Below are 20,002 nucleotides of genomic sequence, written 5' to 3'. Positions count from 1 at the left end.
CACATCATGTCGGAACACAAACAACCAAACACCACCATGATAGTCATCAAACTTCTTACAATATGAACCGTGGAAACCGAGCCCGTCCACAACCTCCTCCACCACATCATCAGTGATCCTGGTGCCAAAGATAACTACAATGGGCGCTTCATACTTTTGAACCATGTATTTCAATCCTTCTATTAAATTGGCATTGTCCACCCCACGAAAATTCCAGCCTAACATTTTCTTAGAATCCGATACTGATATCGCCTTTGATCCACTTCTTGGAGCCGACACAAAGCTGATAACAAATTGGTTTTGTTTTGGTGCAGAGTCGGGACTATCTGAAAGACCAATTTCAAAGCTTGTGATAGATTCATCGATTGAGTAAAGAATTGGACGGCGATTGATACCGAATCCTTGAGATGTGCTGGTTAATTTTTTCTTCAGTATCGACCGTTCGATCCCACTCGAACAGAACATGTGGATGGGGTGGCTTTGAGGCAGGTCTTCTTGAAGAGCAGATTCTTTAGGCGAGTTGGGCAATATTTCAACTGAAACTCCACATTTTTCCTTCTGGTTTTCAATTGGTTCAGCTAACAATCCAGGTAACTGAGGTAGTACAGAGCTGGTGCTTGTTCTTGTAGCTGCTTTTTCAGAGCTACCCATTGAAGGGCTAGGCAAATCATTCAAATCCTGCAAAGGGGCTTTCGATTCTGTTCCAAGAACTTCATATCTAGATCCCCATGCCACTGAAGTTTCAGGAGAAATCAATGGCGGCTTTGAAGTTGAGCTAGACATAGACCCAATTTCCTCAAACGGGCGATCCCTGCGATCATGGGGTTCAAATCTAGAAGAACCAGAAGAATTCAAACAAACATGCTTCAGATGAACAACACAGCCACACCGAGGGCAGAACAGGTCAAAACCCTCGTACTCGATTTCCTGCCGAATTGTACCCAGTCTAATCGTGGATGGAAGTGGCTCATATAAATGTATTCTAACACAGATCCGAGCATACTTACAATTCTTGCGCTCTTTCGTTACCGGATCAATTTTGACAAGAGCTTCGCCGATGGTCTCTGCTATTTCTCGTAAGATTTCTTCGTCGTAATACTCGATGGATAGCTCATGGAGCCGAATCCAGGCATCAATAGAATAATGCGTAGCCTCCGAGGGTTTGAAATTGGGAACCCATGAGAAGACGTAGATGGATAGATTAGGGATTGGCCATGGATTGTCTTGTAGGGCTAGAAAATCAGTCTCAGAGAATTTGAGCACGAAATAGCCATGACCTAGATCGGAAACATGCGGAAGGTTGGTGAGACGAAGATAGCGGTGAAGAAGACGGGAGAGTGTCCATGGATGGATGTTCTTTCCGACGACCCAAGCTATAAGAGAGTGAGCGAACTCTTGAGTAATACGATCGGTTTGAGAGGGAGAGAACTTAAAGACGGTGGAACGGGTGGTTGAATGATGCGATCTGAAGTCCGGTGAGTGAGAAAATGGTTGTATGGACTTCGTTTCACTACGATAGTTCGTTGAGGCTGCTTTTCCGGTGCCGGCGGCGGTGGTTTGGTGGGTGGAGTAGAAAATTTGGGAGAGGGTTGCCATTGGGTTTGTTGGGACGATGAATGGATACTGAAGTCACTGATTGTTGAAGGAATTCAAAGAATGGTGAGTTGAATTTATAGCGATGAGATTCTTTCATTTTGAACTTGATCAACTGAACTAGAAAGAAATTTCTGAGAGATTTTCAGAGAGCTCTGCAACGTAATATGGTCGCATTCCGGCGCTTGATTGAAGGTTGATGATGATGATTATTTTTCTTTTAAATAAATATATATTTCCCTTTTTGCTATATTTACAACTATACCCTTCCATTGCTTCCCCAACTTGATGTATATTTTACTGCTAAAATACGAAATTATTTTAAGTGACGAAACTTATTTATAAATAACTAAATATCAAATCATAATAAATTATGATAGGCTATTGTCTATATTTATCACGATATAGATAAATATAATATTGCGTCTATCACAATATAAATAGATATAAATATTGCAGTTAATCATATATGGATAATAAAATTTTATTATATTTATAAATATTTTAGTTCAATTTTTTATATTTAAAAACAACCTTTAAGATTTTTCTCGTGGAATTAAATATGTGAACACAATTTCAAAATTTATCTTAAAAGTATTAATAGATTATAATTTTTTTTTTAATCAACACTAAATTAGGTAAAACTAAATTTAAGATTTATTAAAGTATCAAAACTAAAATTAGATATTTTCTTTTTAAATTATATGGACTAAAATGATACTTTAACTTTTTTTAATTAATAAATGTCTTCCGATGTTGAGAAAAATTCCAAAGATAAGAAAAAAAAGAATGGAATTAGATTTTTTTTCTCTTTAGGAGTTGTTTGGATTATAAATATTGTTTCATGGGTATAGATATTAAATATATTGAATTTGAATGTCTGAATTTTAAATGTCTGATAATAATAAATGAAATAATTACTTAATTAAATGTAAGAGATTATTTAAATTTAACATTAATTAATTTATTGTTAGATTAATTAATTAATTAATTAAAGAATTAAATTAATTACTAAAAATAATCAAATTAATAAATAAATAAATTAGAATATTGATAATTAACCATAATAATTTATATTAAATAGTTAAGATAGCATAAAATATTAATGATAAAGATATTAATTGAAATTTCCATGCATTTCTTATACCATGGTTGATACGCATCCAAAAGTGTGGGTTTTCTTGATCTTCACTCCCTTCCCTTTTAATACATGAATTTATTCTTTTATTTTATATTATTAAAATTAATTAATATATTAATATTAAATTTATATTTTAGAAAATTATGTTAAATTTTTAGATTATAATATTTAAATTTAACTACTATATATTTATAAATTAATTAATTAATTATATAATAAACCATAAAGAATCGATGTATTAATATTATTAATTCATTAATAATTTATCATTATGATTAATATTTTATGAGATTATTTTTTAATAATTATAATTAGTTTATCATTGATTAATTATAATTCATTATTTTTAATCACAAAAATGTTATATTTATTTTTTAAAACTGATTTTGATTGTTTCATTAATTAATACATCATATTTATATAAATTCATCAAATTACGTAATCAAGTAATTTTAGTTATAAATTACTCATTTTACAAATATTAATAATTAATAATTTAATTAATATTACTATTTGACAGTTAAATAATTAATTTTATTAAAAACTATTAATTTAATTTATTGCTTATCAATTATTCTATCAAAATCTTATATAAGTATCCATGATTAATTTTATAAATATAATACAAAGCTAATTTGTTGTCATAAAATTTTCATAACATTACTATGTACAACTAAACACAGTGATCCTTGAATTTCAGTAATCCTATTCCCAGATTTCTTATTTTTAGACATACTTAATCTTTGAATCTCTTTCAAATCTTAAACTAAACGGCACTCACGGTTTTTGTTCACTTTAGTTAAAGTTAAATGGTTGCTGAGGTGTTTGTGTGTGTTCATATTTATCCTTTTTATATCTTGTTTATTTCCCATTTGACTTTCTTTTTATTAAAAATAATTTTTTTCTTTTACTTTTTCTTAGAAATTAATGAATAATTTCTAACCTTATGAGATGTATGAATAAGCAGCTTGTTGGTAATTTGATCTTTCAATCCCTTTGTCTCACTTCCATCACGAATGACGTTATACTCATTAAAAATAGATTGAACTACATAATAACTTAATTTTCTATCTATGTTCATGTTTATTTATAAAGAAAAATTTATTAGTATTAATAAATTTTTATGTAATATAAAATAATCGAGATATCACATTCTAAAATCAAACTATAAAACTACATTTAATTAAGGGCCAAGATCTATTCAAAGGGCAACTACCAAACTACCGGTCTTTGATTTTTTTTTTTTTCTTTTTAAATTTTTCAAATTAATTGACCACAATCACAAATGTAATTGGATTACTTATTATCGTATTTAATTTTTTTTTCAAATTTATTGATGTGTCAAAATTCTAAGTTTTTTATTTGAAATAGTAATAATATTGGTAACTATAATCATAACTCTAATTATAACAATAATGGTACGACGTAATTTGATTGGTCGTTTTCCGTTCGTCAATCAATTTGTATTTTTTGTTTACAGATTTGGAAGTTGACCTCATATGTTAGCATGGATGCAGAACACAATAATCAAATGGGACTCCCTTTTTAAATTACCATTCATTTATTATCATTGAACTGGGTAAACGTGGCCTAGAATATTATTAGTTATTTAGTTAAACATGTGAGAGTGCAGTCAAAATGAACTAACAACTGAAGTAAAATTTAACAACTTAGAAGTTTATAGTTTGAATTCCTCGACCTTCATCGTACTAAAAAAACATGCAAAACTAACATAGAGATATCTTAACAACGAAGGGTAATTTATTATAATCTTTTACAACAGTATCATCAAAACAAACAAGGACAAACCTTTTACATGTCTCCAAACACAAAAAGACAGACAAAAACAAAAACAAAATACAAGGTTTTGTAATTGAATTGCATTAGGATGTGATTAATTAGAGAGCTATTCACCAAGTGAAGCTGATGGAGTGAAAGTGAAGATTTTGTGATAAACCAGAGCTACAAATGGCTGCAACTTCTTGCCTCAACTTCTTTGGGCCTGAAGCAAGAACTCCAATGCTTTCCCCTTTGCATCCTAGTAGAATTCCTGTCCACATTAAAAAATATATATATATATATCATATTCTACTTTCATAACCATACCAAAATGTATATAATATAAGAGAAAAGAGATATACTTCTAAAACAAGGATTAAAATATGTTTTATCTTTCCCTTAAAACATGCCTTTTAATTTTTAATTTTTTAGAATTTAATTTTTCTTATTCATAATCTTTAAAATGGTCTATTTTAATCCAATTTAGTGTTTATTTTACTTTAAAAAAACCATTTTACCATTGTTATATTATTTTTTCAATGTCAGTATCTATCTATGTGACATGAAATCATGTCCATTTTAACATGTTACTACACATATTCAAAGTCATGCCATTAATTTGTTAAAAACAAAAATAAAAATAGAGGCTAAAACTATTGTCTTATTTATTTATTTTTAATTTTATTATTAATTTTTTTAGTTTGTCTATTGAAATAAAACCAATGTTCAAGAAGAGAATGATATTTAACTAGGAAGCAACTTTACTAGTGGTAATAGAAAAGAATGATATTTATATGTTTGTGAAAATATATTTTCCTCAATTCAAATCGGATTGAAATACTATTTTAGTTTCTGTACTTTTAATTATTTAATTTTAGATCTTATGTTTTCATAAATCTTAAATTTATTTTATGTATTTTGAATAAATCTTAAATTTAGTTAATCATAGTTAATTTTTATCGAAATTAGTTAAATCATAAAAAATAATAATTTTCATGTAAATAAATTTTTGCAATTTATAAAGAGATGTTAGACTAAATTATTTAAGAAAAAAGATTGTAATTCAAATATAGAAAAATGGACCAATTTACTAACAAATATAGGATAACTAGTGACATTTTGTATATTTATATATATTGACATTTTTGTCATTTAAAATAATTATCCTAATAGAAAATAAAAAATAAACTAATTGACTAATTTCAAGATTTGCTAATAGTATGGAGATCAAAATGAAACAAAATGTAAAATATAGGGATTAAATTGATATTTTAGTAAAATTTTTGTAAGAATACTTACTTGATAGATTAGGCCTTTCCCCATAATGAACATTAACAGATTGAGCCAGAGCTTGAAATGGAGAACTTTCCAATTCCATTTCCCTTTCAAAACCCATCGCACAAGGAGACGCATTAGGCGTAGCTCCTTCAACGCTCTGAATCTGCCTCCCTTCCTTCGCCACTCGTCTTTTGTTCCAAATCACCGCCACAGTCGCCGCCGTGAAAATACAAAAACACACCATCAACATATGCAAAAAGGACCTCAATCCCAAATCAAACACATCGTTCGTATTCCCATCAATTGGGTATATATAATATCGATTCAAAACCCCAATTAGTATCAAGAAAATCCCAAACGACGAAGAGATCACCCCTGCTAGCCACACCCACCCATTTGGCCCTAAAATCGCCGCCGCAGCCGAATCCCCAACATGGGATTTGAAAATCACAGATCTGATTTGTGGGTTTTCGTTTTTGGGGGATTTTTCTCTCGTTACATAAGCCTCGATTTGGAAATCCTGAAGCGTGGTGGCGGCGTCGGAGATTTGGATCAGGTGGAGGAAGGTGAGATCGGAGGTGTTTTTGAAGGCGGAAATGAGGAGGAGTTTGGGGATTTGGTGATGGGATTTGGAGTTGTGAATTAGGTGTTTGATTATGGAAATGAATGGGGTTATTCCACTGCCGCCGCTGATCATGAGGAGAGTGTCGAATTGGAGGAAGGAAGTGGAAGCAGGGCCGTAGGGACCTTCGAGGGAAACTTGGAGGTGGTCGTCAATGGTGGATGATGAGGAAGAAGATAGGGTTTTGTAAAGCTTGGAAGACCATGTTCCTTCGCATTTGATAACGATGGAAAGTGTCTCTGGTTCTAAATCGCTGTGGGATGTGATTGTGAAGGGATGCCATTGGAGCTTTGAGATGGAAGGGATGTTTATGAACATTGTGCTTGTTGGGTTGTACTTCAATCCTAACAAAAATCAACCAACCAAATGTAAATTTAGTTATTAACGTCGATTTACTAGCACCATTTTATCTTGAAAAGAGGTATTAACGATTTCATCTATATACTCACTCTGAAGTAAAGTTATGAGGCATTACTGACTATTTTCATCATATAATAATAAGAAAAGTATTAATAATTCATTTTCAAAAGTTTAGAGTATTAATGAAAGGGACTTGTTTTGAAATGAAGAATAATGTTTAGGGTGTATTTTCTATAATTTAATTAATTATATAAAAATGAAATTTCAAATGTAAAACTTGCCAAACCTTGGTGCTTGGAGAAGTTGAGCTCTAGTGCTTGGCAGGGGAGGAGGCGAGCAGAGAGTAGTCGAACACGACGACGAGATTGGAGGAAGCGGAGGTATCGGTCGATGACAAAGAGGTAGAAACCAGGGAACATAATACATGCGTAAGAGATGCCAACATGGAAGATAAAGAAGACGATGAAGAGAATATAGAGATAGTGAGTGTAAAGAAAGACTTCAAAGAACTTTCTACGAATGCGAGGAAAAGTTGTTGCCCACATTATGAGTCCAAATACTAAAGCTAGTTCCCCAGCTATGTTTGATACATCTGTTTTAGCCCATTTAAGCATCTGCAAATACAATATCAATAAAAAGGTTGTTTATTTATTTTAAAATTAGATATATAAATCATGTCCTAATTAAACATGATCAATAATATTAGATTGAGAAATTTGACATTATTTTAGAAGAGTAGTATTTAAGTACATCATAAATTATACCTATTTTTGTGCAATTTACTCCAATCACAATAAATAGTTTCAAACTTTGTGTGGTATTTGAGTAGAGAATAATTTGGAAAATTTTAGTGTGTGTTTTGAGTTCTCATGTGTCACATATTTGATGTATTTGAAACTTCCATTTGTTGAACAGTTGAAGGGAAATTGGGCCTGAGCAAGATGACCATATGGGCTTTCCAGGCCCAGCCCACTTCTGGGAAGTGAAGTGTGTGGAATTTTATTTTATTTTATTTTATTTTTCCAGCAGTGGAGAATTTTGTTATGTGTCATGGGTAATAATATAAATAATAATGTCAGGCTTACATCAAAAGATTATCAATGGATAGAAAAAAACACATTGTCAAGTGGGTCCCAGCATCAATTTTTTTATATTAATGCTCTTCTTCGGAGTTAGACCTTTATTAATAATATTTCATCGTATTCAAAAATAGGGATTTAAATAGGTGATTTTCAAAAATAGAAAAATAAGAAAAAATATTTATACAAAATTATAAAATTTTAATTTTCTTTGATAGAAGCTGATAAAAATCGATAGAAGTCTATTAATATCTATCAGTGATAGAAACTTATAGAAGTCTATAGAGATCGATAGAAGTCTATTAATATCTATCGGTGATAGAAACTGATAGAAGTCTATCATTAATAGACGCTGATAGATCTATCAGTATTTTTTTTATTATTTCTATAAATAATTTGACATTTTTCTATCTGTAAATTTTTTTATTTAAATCATATTTTTTAATTATCTTACCAATGATATTAAAGATTTGACCGATCATTATTCGTGGGGATTAGAAGGAAATTCTTATTAACTAACTATGAGGTAAGTATTATTTCTCTAAATTTATTACTCACTAAATATTTGATATAGTTCAACTAGTTAAGTTATAATAATAATGGACGAATAGATAAATCTCTTACTCAAATATGTTATTAAACTAAAAGTGGATTTTGAGTGTGAGTAATTTAATTTTTTAATTCAAGTAGCAACTAGCAAGTGTTATCAATGCTTGGTGCTAAAATTTAATGAAACATATTGAGGTTAGCATTAATATATTTGATTGATGAGATGCTAAAACGGTCAATATAGCTATTAGGGTTCTGTCTTAGCCAAATAATTGGTATATATTTGATAGTATAAGGTTTCATCTCAAAATCAATTAGCAATAGGAGAAATAATTCATCTATCTTATAAGGAGTATGAGGTCCCTGAATTATTTAATGTGTATTCTCAACATGTCTCCTCAAGATGGTGTCTCTTTTGGAATCACCATTCTCGATTAGATCTCAATTTTTTTATTGGACCAAATACTCGTTTGGGTTTTATGGACTCTGATACCATATTTGATAATATGGAGTTCCATCTCAAAACTAATTGGAAATGGAAGAAGTGGTTGATCTATCTTATAAGGAATGTGTGATCCCTTGGTTTTTCCAGTGTGGATTCTCACACGATATGAATATTATGAAAGATATAGAATAATAAAGACAGTAACTGATACTTGTCATATAGAATATTAATTATAATTTAAAAATAGAAAGTGTACTTGTCAAGTCATGACAGGTATTTTAGTTTATAAATAGAAGAAATAAATTATAAGGAGAAAGAAAAAGATAGTTGATTAGTAATTTAAGGTAAGGTCATAAGTTGCCTTATAATTAAGTCTTAATTTTGACAGGGATCAAAATTTGTATAAAATTTGTGATGATCTCATGCATCATTGAACAAAAGTTTAAAATAGTTCAAATATATACATTGAACTAATATCTTTTGAAGCAAAGCCAACCCTTCAATCATGGGGTGATATCAATAATATTGAGTTCACATTAATATTATCCAATAAAATTTGGACTTTATAAAGAATAATTGAATATATTCAACAAAATCATCATCAGTTTTTCAACAAGAATTATATTATAGAGAAATTAATTAAAGGAGAATATTAGAGCAATATTTATTTTACTATTATTATTATTGTTATTTAGTCCAACAACAAGTGCGATCGAAAGTCCATATGCTCTTGCTCCAACTTGATCATCGTTAATGACGTTTATTATAGTTAGAATGATAACTTACCTGAGAAAGATTGTTAGTAGCTGCCCAATAAATAACAAAGCAAATGCCATGAGCGGAGAAGAAAGCCATCGTCATGTGGCCAAGCCATATGTGATACTTAATGCAACCCTCCGACGTAAGACCGAGCAACGGTAGCAGCGACGACCCGCGTGCCACCGGAAAGAACAAAAAGACCAAACAAATATTCCCAACAATTCCCAACCAAAACCCTGCACTTCCCGATCTACTTTCCCACCTGCCCTCAAAATCAAAGCCAAAATTTTGATTGATTACTTTACTTAGAACTTCAACAAGAACAATAACAATGAATCATAATATATTAATCAGTAGAAGTTTTTCTTACACTTTCTCGCCGTCCATTGCTGCTGATGTTGGAGTGATTTTGACGAAGCTGTTGTGTAAATATGTGGCGAAGGACCAAACTAAAAGTGCCATGAACATGGCCAGCAGGGCTAGTTCTGTCCATGAGACGATCCCGAGTGGCCCTTTCACGATCGCTGGCTGCTTCCATATCGCCAAACCATGATGGTTCTTTCCTTTTCTGACGAGAGATTATTGGAGAAAAACATATTCTTAAAATCTTTGAAAACTTAATTAATTTTATAGGGATTTGTTTGATAACGTTCATAGGACCATCGACCTTTTGGTTGCAAATACATTCATATAAATGTTAGTTGAGCTAGACACATTTTGGTTTTATATACATGTTTTATAATTATATTTTAAATAAAAATGATAAATAATAATACTATGTTTATGTTGAGCTAATGCTATCTTTGGCTATTTAATTGTTTAGTATATAATTATCTAATGCTATTTTATAATTATTTAGTAATATACAAAAACTATTTTCATTTTTTTTATTTTGTTATCCACTATTCTACCGATATTCCCCAAATCAGGTTTTGAAAATTGAAAAAGATAGTTTAAAAATTTATTATTAATTTTGAAAATTTACAAATAGTTCAAATTTTCTTTAAGTGAAAACCATATAGTAAGGTAAATAAAGGAGAGATAAACATAAATTTGAAAATAAAAAAATTAAAAATAAAATCATTATCAAATTGGTCGAAATAAGAAACAAACTTATTATATTGTTTTAAAAAAACTATATATAACTTTTAAACCTTTCTTTGAAAAAGTGAGAAATAGTTGCTTATATTTCTCAAAAATTGAAAAAAAAAATTAAAAATAAGAATGTTACATTAACAAGTAAGAAATCATCATTTTTCTCGAAAATAGTTAAAATAACACATGTACTTAAAAAAATATATAATTGAAAACAAAAGATAAGAATGTTACTTAACAAGTAATAAGCAAACATTTTTCTCTAAAGTTAGAAAAACAAGAACATTTATTCAACATTATCAAACGATATCTATATATTGTCTGTCATTATTTACCTGGTTCCCACGTTTCGATCTTCATGTTTTCGTTCCAAATGAACATAAACACAACCCAAAATTGCGATGAACAAAATGGGAAATGTATACATCAAAAGGGAAGTTCCTATCCCAAACAAAATCATCAAAAACTTTGCATCAAACAAAAAGAGTCTTCAAACTTAAAAATTATATAGAAATTAGGAAAAAAACCCATAGAAGAATGAAGAAAACCTTCTGATCCAAAATAAGTAGAATAATAACTTTTCTCTCTAATTTTGTGCAGCCATTTTTGTCTATAAGTATTGGTAGGCATCATAACCCAAAGAAAAATCCACCCCATAAACAAGATGAACACCAAAACCCTAATGGCTAAGTTCAAAACCCTCTCACTATCCATCACTTTTAGCTCCAAAAATTGGATTTTTTTTTTTTTTTTTTGTTTCAATCAAATTACTATAAAAATCTTAGTGAAATGAAGGATTATTTATAAGAAGAGAATGTTGGGATTGCTTAATTAATTAGATAAAGGGTTATTATTAGGGGAATGAATAGAAGTTTAGAATATATAAGCATGGTTCATGGCTTGGTTTTGCACTTGATGAAAGCATTTTTATGTTAATATATGGTGTTATCCAATGAGATATTGCCACGTAGGAATTGAGTTGACTTTGTGTGGAGAAAATTCAGCCATCGGAAGAGTGAGATTTGAGAACACAGCAAGAATCATGCAGGAGATTTTGACACACACAATTTGATGATTATTAATTTACATGTATATATATTATATATAGGGTGGCATCACATTCATAATCATATATATTTTTATATACCGAGTATATAATACATGTGAATGAGATTGATTGCTTGTGTAGATTTGATGGATACATTTGAAGGTGATTTTATATATTTAATTATGTTTTGGAGAATGAAAACCTATGTCACTAAATTTCTTATTGATTTGACAGGTTGCAAGTATCTGAACATAGAACATAGTTTGAGTGAATAATACATCTTTTAGATTTTTTTTTTTAAAAAAAAAGTTGAATACTTGATAATCTACTTCAAATTCTAAAACAAAAAGGAAAAAACTCAAGAATTTTGATTATATTCGTGTTCATAATAAGATTGGATGATTTGCAAGAATTTAAAAATTCAAATCTTTACATGATGAGATTCTATAAGACAGACCACGAAATAATCACTATTACGTATTAACATTGTTTACTGTTAACACTGATTAATTTCACTTCTTGATGATCTAGATAACTTGATTTGAATCCTAAACTATCTATAAACTCCTGTTTATTCATGATTGTCACTTGATCTGTATAGGTAAGGGTAAGCCAACTTCTGAGTCAAGAATATATATCTAACTTCTGAGTCAAGAATATATATCTAAACAATTGAGTTATACTAAGATTAATATATAATTAATTTTATACTACATAAAAGTCTAATAATACAATAACGGAAACTCTTATTATTATCATTTCTTTTTGATAAAATATCGGTCCCTAAGTTTTTAGTGTAGTTTTTATTTGGTCCCTAGGTTTTCAAATATTACATATTTGGTTCTTAAGTTTTAAGTTTGCTTTCAACTTAGTCCATAAATTTCAAAATGTTATAATTTTACTCTTGAGATTTGGGTTTCGTTGCAATTTGATCCATAGGTTTCAAAATTTTACTTTTTTAACCCCAATCTTTCATCAAATACTCACCTTCAATCATTGACATTAATTTTTATTAATTAAATAAAAACAATTATGGAGTGAAATTTTGCATTCAATTTTAAAAGTGATAAGAAATAGTGAAACTTAATTAATTACAATTCTTTTAATGATTTTAATTTATTGACATAAATTAATATTAAAGACGAAAAATGAATACTTAGTGAATAATCGAGTTTGAAGTGTAAATCTTAAAACATATTGACCAAATTGAAGCAAAACTCAAATGTCATGGGTAATATTTGAAACTCAGGAACTAAATTGAAACCAAACTCAAAACTTAAAGACTAAATGTGTAACATTTTGAAACCTAAGAACTAACTAAAAATTATACCCAAAACCAAGGGACCAAAAATGTATTTTTTTTTCTCTTTTTTATATAAAAATAGGATTATTTTCAAAAATCGAAAAATAAGCCAAGTGATAGATAATGATATTTTGTTATATTTGAAAACTTTTCAAGCAATTTGACCCTTTAAAATAATTATCCTAAAAAATATGATTGAATTTTAATACTTTTATTTGTATACCATACATATAATTATTGTATAATTGACATTGTTTGGTTTTAAGGGGAAAAAAAACTCTTCCACTCAAATAAGATTTGATTTTTACAAATTTTCAATTGATCTTTAAATTATAGTTAGTTCTTTTTTTATTTAGCAAAATTATGGTTAGCTCATAACCACAGTGTTTAAATTTGAAGAAAATAAATAACATGCAAAACCAAATAACGCCCTCCTTTAACTTGCAACTATTATTTATTATGTATATCTAAATACATGTCTTTATCTTATTCTAAACATTTAAGTTTCATACATATGTTTAAAATTTAAATATTTAATATCTATATCAATAAAATAAAATATTTGAAATCAATCTAGATGCCAAAATGAGACAAATGAAACAAAAAAGGACCTATTTGGTAAAATTGAAATTATATTATAGTTTTTAAAAATATTTATGAAAATGTGGTACTTTAAATACGAAAAATATTGTATTTTCAAATAATTACATTCTCTCTCTTTTCTTCTCTCCAAGTTTCTAATAATTTCCACTCATGACTCACATTTTCTCTCTTTCTTCTTTCTCTTTCTCTTTCTATTCTTTCTCAATCTTTCTTCTTCTTTATTTTACCATTTCTCTCATTCATTTCTCTCTCATTTTGCATCAAATCAATTTAATTAACTATAAAATCCAAATATTATAGGTTAATCGACTTTGGATTTATTTTGTTAACTTCTTAATTTTTATTGTGGAAGTTCTATTTTGATTTTATGATGGAGAATGATAGTCCGTTTTAAATTTCATTCGATTTGTGAGAAAAAGAGAGAGAGAAAAAAAAAGAAGAAATTTTTATGTCAAAATTTAAATGTTCTTAAATCAATAGGTTAATTTAGAAAATTCAAAATGAACCATTTCATTTATATATAAAAGGAAAGATCACTTATGAACACAATTAAAAATTATGAAAAAATCTAAAATTAATCAAATACTATAAATAAAACAAACTTTATGGTTTAGTACATTTAGAAATAAACACTAATATACAATTCAATAATTAATAATTACTAAATTAAATTGGTAACATTTATAAACATAAAGGCTCAAATTAGTAATACTACAATTTTACCCTTCATATTTGAGTCTTGTTTCAATTTAGTCTCTAGATTAAACGATCTACATTTTTAACCAAAATTAATCTAAAATAATTATGAAGTGAAGTTTTAAATTCAATTGTAAAAGTGATGCAAAATAGTGAAATTAGTTAATTATAATTCGTTTAATTAATTTAAATTTATTAACATACATTAACAATAAAGACGAAAAATGAGTATTTAATGAAAAATCAATGTTAAAAATATAAATTTTGAAATCTAGGAACCAAATTAAAAGTAAACTCAAATGTCAAGAATAAAATTGTAACATTTCGAAATCTATGGACTTATTTATTTATTTTGATTTCAATGTTTTTATTAATTTGGTTAGTTTCAAACTTTAATTTTAACCAAAATATCATTATTTACTTCTTTTTTTTTTATTATTTTCATGAAAATCTACTATATGAATTTTTTTTTTTTAAAATACACAATTTTTTTCACCTACAAAATCTTTATTAGATGATTTGATTAAGAATCAATAATGGCAGTTGAAAGGATCGAATCCCCAGTGGAAATATCCTATTATATACAAAATGAAAAATTCAGGGATATATTAGACAATTGTATCTTATTAGATACAAAACTAAAAGTTTAGAGATTTATTAGATACAATTTTAAAATTTTAGAGACTAAACTTGTAATTTAATATTTATATATTAAATACATTGAGTATCATCTAAATTAAGTAATATTAATTATAAAATTACAATAAAAATTCATAAAATTATTCAATATGATATATAAGGAAACAATAAATTTTGAAAATATTTATTTTTCTTAAAATATACTACATGTACGATATACCTATTGCATCTCTACCTTCCTAAGAGCAGGGGACATGCTCGAGTAGAATAAGCTAAACTTGATAGATCAGCCTCTGAATCATAATATCATGAACCAAAGGCTGACATCATCATCTTCGGACTAGCAAAACCAATCTTGCTACATGTCTGCATGGTCATATGAAACAATTCTTCCACATTGTGGTCAACCTCATTAAACTCATATTTTTCTACTCAAACACGCTCCCTACGTCTAGGTAGAGGTACAATAGGTATATCGTACATATATTATATTTCCTTCATGTAACGCTCATTATTATGGCATACAGTAAGGAACTGTTGTAGGTCATCTACAATATTACGAAGGCTACTATTGCTCGATATCTATGAATTATAAAATAATTAGACAGTATTTAAAATAAATGAATATAAATCTTATTTATTAAGTGAGGTAATTGGGAAAAAAGTTAAGCATAAACATAAGAATCTATTTTTTGCTGTAAATAGTCTAAATCATTTATATATTTGTAGTACATAAGAAGAGTGAAGAATTGGATACAACGATCTATTAACATATAATTTATGTTAATATTGAACTAAGGTCTAAATCTTGATCCTCTGCAAGTGTTTCAGTCCTCTATTTTTTTTTATAAACTAATCTATCTCTTGGATCTATATGAATTAAACATGAAAATGGATAGATTTTGAGATTTTTTATTTTTTTAATTTTTAGATAATATGATTTTTTTTCTTTTAATAACCAATATATATCTTGAAGCAAACTTTGATTAAATTTCATGAAAAGGGATGTTTAACGAAATTTGATAGAGTTTTGATGAAAAAAAATCAAATAAAAACTTATTTGAAACTAATCCACGTGAATAATAAAGTAAAGTATTTAATATGATTTTTTAAAGATTTTATTTAATAATTTAAATATAAAATTATCTATATCTTCCGATCAATATTATGTTAGGTATCTTACAAAATGAGCTACCATCTATTTTTTAGTGTGAGAGTCAAAATCATTTATATTTTTGAGACACTTGCAAAAAAAAGGCAAAACAGATTACATTAATTAGACCAATAAACATGTTTTGTTTATTAAAATAATTAATATGATAAAACCTCATTTACAAAGTGACAGTTAATTGGAAGAGGCCTCATAAACCAATCTAACTTCTCTTGATCTTGCTTTCTCTTGATGGGTAATAAATGTCTCATCTATTGAACTTTATTCGGTGACTCATTTTAGTTAGTAATGATTTAATCTCTATATTATTACGTTTGTAATAATTTAGTCTATACATTTTAATAAGTAAAAATATAGTCTCCATACTTATAGTTTGTAACGATAAATAAAAAGTTATTACGTTATAAAAACTGACACTTAATTTTAATGAGATTTTTTTTTTTACGATGGGGATTAAATTGCTACAAATTTCAAAGTGTAGAGATTAAATTGTTAATTATTATAGTTCAAATACTAAATTGTTACAAATTTGTAAATACATGGACTAAATCGTTATTGATTATAGTTTAAGGACTAAATTATTATTTTCATAAAAATTCCACGACTAGAAATATTTTTTAACCTAATATTTTTTTTAATCTAATTCACATTTCAACTAAGATATGTACGTGATTTCAATACATGCTCAATTAAAAACTATTTTGTTCACATATATCTAAATTTTTGGTCAATGATTTAATATTTTAACTAGTCGAATTAAATTCAAATTTAATTATATCTATTGTTTTTAAATGAGAATTTAACCACTCAAATTTTAATTTTTAAACTTTAACAATTTGAAACTTTCATAAAAAAGAAATGACATTATATTATCAATTTGAATATACTAATCTAATGATGAAATAAATTAAAAGTATAGTGGAAGAGAAAACAATTTACAAAAAAAAAAAAAGGGAAAAAAAAACAAAATGAAGCAAACTCAGGGATAACTTGTCGAGACTTGAACTCTACCTTTTCTTGTTCAAGACTTCAATTCTTAAGCATTTTTCTTTTTCTTTCATTTTTTCTTCTTCTTGTCGAAACTTCAACTCTCTACCTTTTGAATACTGATATACTAACACATTTTTCTAAATATTTTTAAAACTACTATATTTTTCTAATTATTTTTTAAAAATATAATATTTAAATAAAAGGTCTGATCTAAAGAATTTGAGTGGAGTTATTATTATTATTATTTTGCTCAAAACGCCTTCTAATTAATAAAAACAATAATTTGGCCACTTGAGATGGAGACAGAGTTAATTAGTGTGCCTAATTAATAAAACAAAAATTTTAAGGAAGTCAAGAAATCTAGTGGTTTGCCAATTGATGTGATTGATTAGCTAAAATAAAGTGCAAAATTATGGTGAAATTAAGAAGGGCACGTGGGGTTGAATGCGTGGTTAGTGCATTTGGTGTGGCTTCCACGTGGAAGCCTAGTCACTCTTACACGTGGGATTCCCAAGTCCTTTACAAAAACAACACATAAATTCCATGAATTATTATTATTTTTCTTGGAAAGCCCAATTGTATTTTTCATATTGTTTGACAACTTGATCTTTTTTATTAAGAAAAAATTATAACTTTATTCTCATATCATTCTATTTATTTATTTTTTTTTAAAGAAATATAAGATTGGAAATGGTTAGGAATGAATAAAAATATAAACAACATTCAATAAATAGATAAATATATATATGTATGTGAAGAAATTATATGAGTAAATATTTGTCCTATATTTAAAAGTTAAAAAATGATTACCTACATTTTAGGCAACATCTATATTTGTGTATCCTATTAAATTATCTAATCATAATTTTTCATGTGGTGATTTTTGGCCAATTACATTAAATTCACTTTATTTTTAAGAACTAATCAACTTTTATTTATTTTTTAGGATAATCAACTTTTATTTATTTTTTAGGGTTTTACAATCAATGATTATTTCCAAAATGTTTGTTATTTGTTATAGACACCTTATAACCATCTAAACAATATCATTTAGCCATTATTAAGTAGTTTTAAATTTGGGTTACATCCTATTTTATATAAACATCATTCAGGCAGGCTGAAAAATATGAGACTAGAGAAATTTATCATAATTTTGGGTTAAAATTTAAAATTTAAATATTCATCATCTTTACCGTTTGTTAAAAAAAGTAGTCATATTCTTTCAAATGTTATAACATTATTCTCGACAATATCGTTGGAGTACAAATCCTTTATAATTTTGAATGGAAAATGAGACTTAGAATTGTATGGTCGCAATGATGTATGAAGAAAATTGAGATCATCACTCGACCTATTTTTGCTCACTACCATATTATTCTAAATCTCAACCTTCTTCTAAAATCTTTCAAAATTAGTAATTTTAAAACATTAATAGGTTAAGTATATTGCAATATAACTTCTAAAAGAATATGAGTAAATTTTAGTAGTATTTATATTTTACAATTTAGCTTTTTTTCCTTTTGAGCTGGAAAAATGATTTAAAGTTTTTGTATTTTCTTGAAGAGGTAAGATGAACAAAATAATTACTTCCCTCCTTGTGTTTATTTATTTTACTATAGTTTTTTCTTCCAAATTTTTTTCATAATCTAAGCCGATATTTAAAAACTAACAAAAAAAAAATAATTATTTTTTAAATAAAAAACCTATTCTCATTTTTCAAAATTAAAAATCTTTTTTCCAAACTCTCTTGGTTTGGAAAATATTATTCCATCTCATTCTTGAGTTGCACGAGATGATGATTCAATTTTACAAATATATGAATAAAATATCGATATCGAATAGTATTTCTGTAAGTCATGATATTTATAGAATTTATTGAAATTAATAGTTAAGTTATTTTTATAGTTAAACTAAGTTATGGATATTGTTATTATTATTCCTACTCATGTTAGATAAAATACAAATATTTATAGAAGATATTGGAGATATTTATGGATATTCAATACTAACATCGAACCCTTTAATTTACGAATATATCAATATATCAACATATATTTACATTTTTGTGCACAAGATAAACATTTGTAAGTTGAAAAAAAGTGTAGGCTGCCTCACATAATTGCAAAGCGGATAATACACGACCACAAACACATGCTATATACTTTAAATTAAACACACTATGATGTTTAAGTTGAAAAAAATTAGTCAATTCATTACAAGAGCGAAACAAAATTTTTAAAAAATCATAGTAGCTGAGGTGAAACAAATATATTTTTGTCTAATATGTACACAGCTCATAAACTCATACCATAAGGTTTAATTTTAAAGTGGGCAAATAATATAAATATTTGATATAAAAATTAACAAAAGAAAACATGTCCTTTTGAAGTGATATTATTGATTTTGAAAGATGTAAAAATAATGGTAGAAACATAGTTTCAAATTTCCATCAAAATCTCAATTTCAAGAAATGCCTCGAAATTTTGATTGTGAAAATTTTTGTTTTTCTCCGATTTCTCCAATTTCAACTTTTTTTTAATTAATTATATTAGCTCAATTCAAATTTTTTTAATTTTATAGTTTTGATTATACGAAATTCTATAATTTCACACATCAATCTTATTTTTGTCAAAAGATTAAGCATTTTTTATGTGTTACTTTTTTTAATTTCCAATTTTTTTCAACTTTTAACTTTATTTTCGACCCAAAACTTTCATTTCTAAAAATTGAATTTGAGAAACCACAAAAATAACATATATTTATTTTTAACCTTATTCAAACTTTTTTCATTAAATTTTCACATCATTTCACCTCAAAACTGAATTAATGTGAGTTTTTATTTCTTTAACCAT

At 27.4% G+C, this 20,002-nt stretch overlaps 1 protein-coding gene and 1 long non-coding RNA gene across 3 annotated transcripts; one reads left to right on the top strand and one right to left on the bottom strand.

Moving 5' to 3' along the window:
- Positions 1–4,475: 4,475 nt before the first annotated feature.
- LOC120081664 (ferric reduction oxidase 2-like) lies at positions 4,476–18,521 on the bottom strand. Of its 2 annotated transcripts, XM_039036713.2 has the most exons (8): positions 18,502–18,521; positions 11,249–11,406; positions 11,036–11,141; positions 9,976–10,173; positions 9,633–9,867; positions 7,060–7,387; positions 5,813–6,757; positions 4,476–4,784 (listed from the first exon to the last, which is right to left on the bottom strand). In XM_039036713.2, the coding sequence occupies exons 1-8, from the start codon at positions 18,519–18,521 to the stop codon at positions 4,645–4,647; spliced, it is 2,130 nt and encodes a 709-aa protein (XP_038892641.1). In that variant the 3' UTR covers positions 4,476–4,644. The 2 variants fall into 2 exon arrangements, with proteins under 2 accessions (XP_038892641.1, XP_038892642.1); XM_039036714.2 differs by lacking the exon at positions 18,502–18,521 and having other exon boundaries at positions 11,249–11,423.
- On the top strand, positions 6,711–7,463 carry LOC150035191 (uncharacterized). Its single transcript, XR_016530449.1, has 2 exons — positions 6,711–6,834; positions 7,098–7,463. It is a non-coding gene; the product is annotated as an uncharacterized LOC150035191 (long non-coding RNA).
- Positions 18,522–20,002: the final 1,481 nt, after the last annotated feature.

This window comes from Benincasa hispida, chromosome 7, assembly GCF_027475165.1.
Source record: "Benincasa hispida cultivar pf3 chromosome 7, pf3_genome.v1.1, whole genome shotgun sequence".
In the NCBI taxonomy this organism is placed as follows: domain Eukaryota; kingdom Viridiplantae; phylum Streptophyta; class Magnoliopsida; order Cucurbitales; family Cucurbitaceae; genus Benincasa; species Benincasa hispida.
This window is presented reverse-complemented; position numbering and strand designations above follow the sequence as displayed.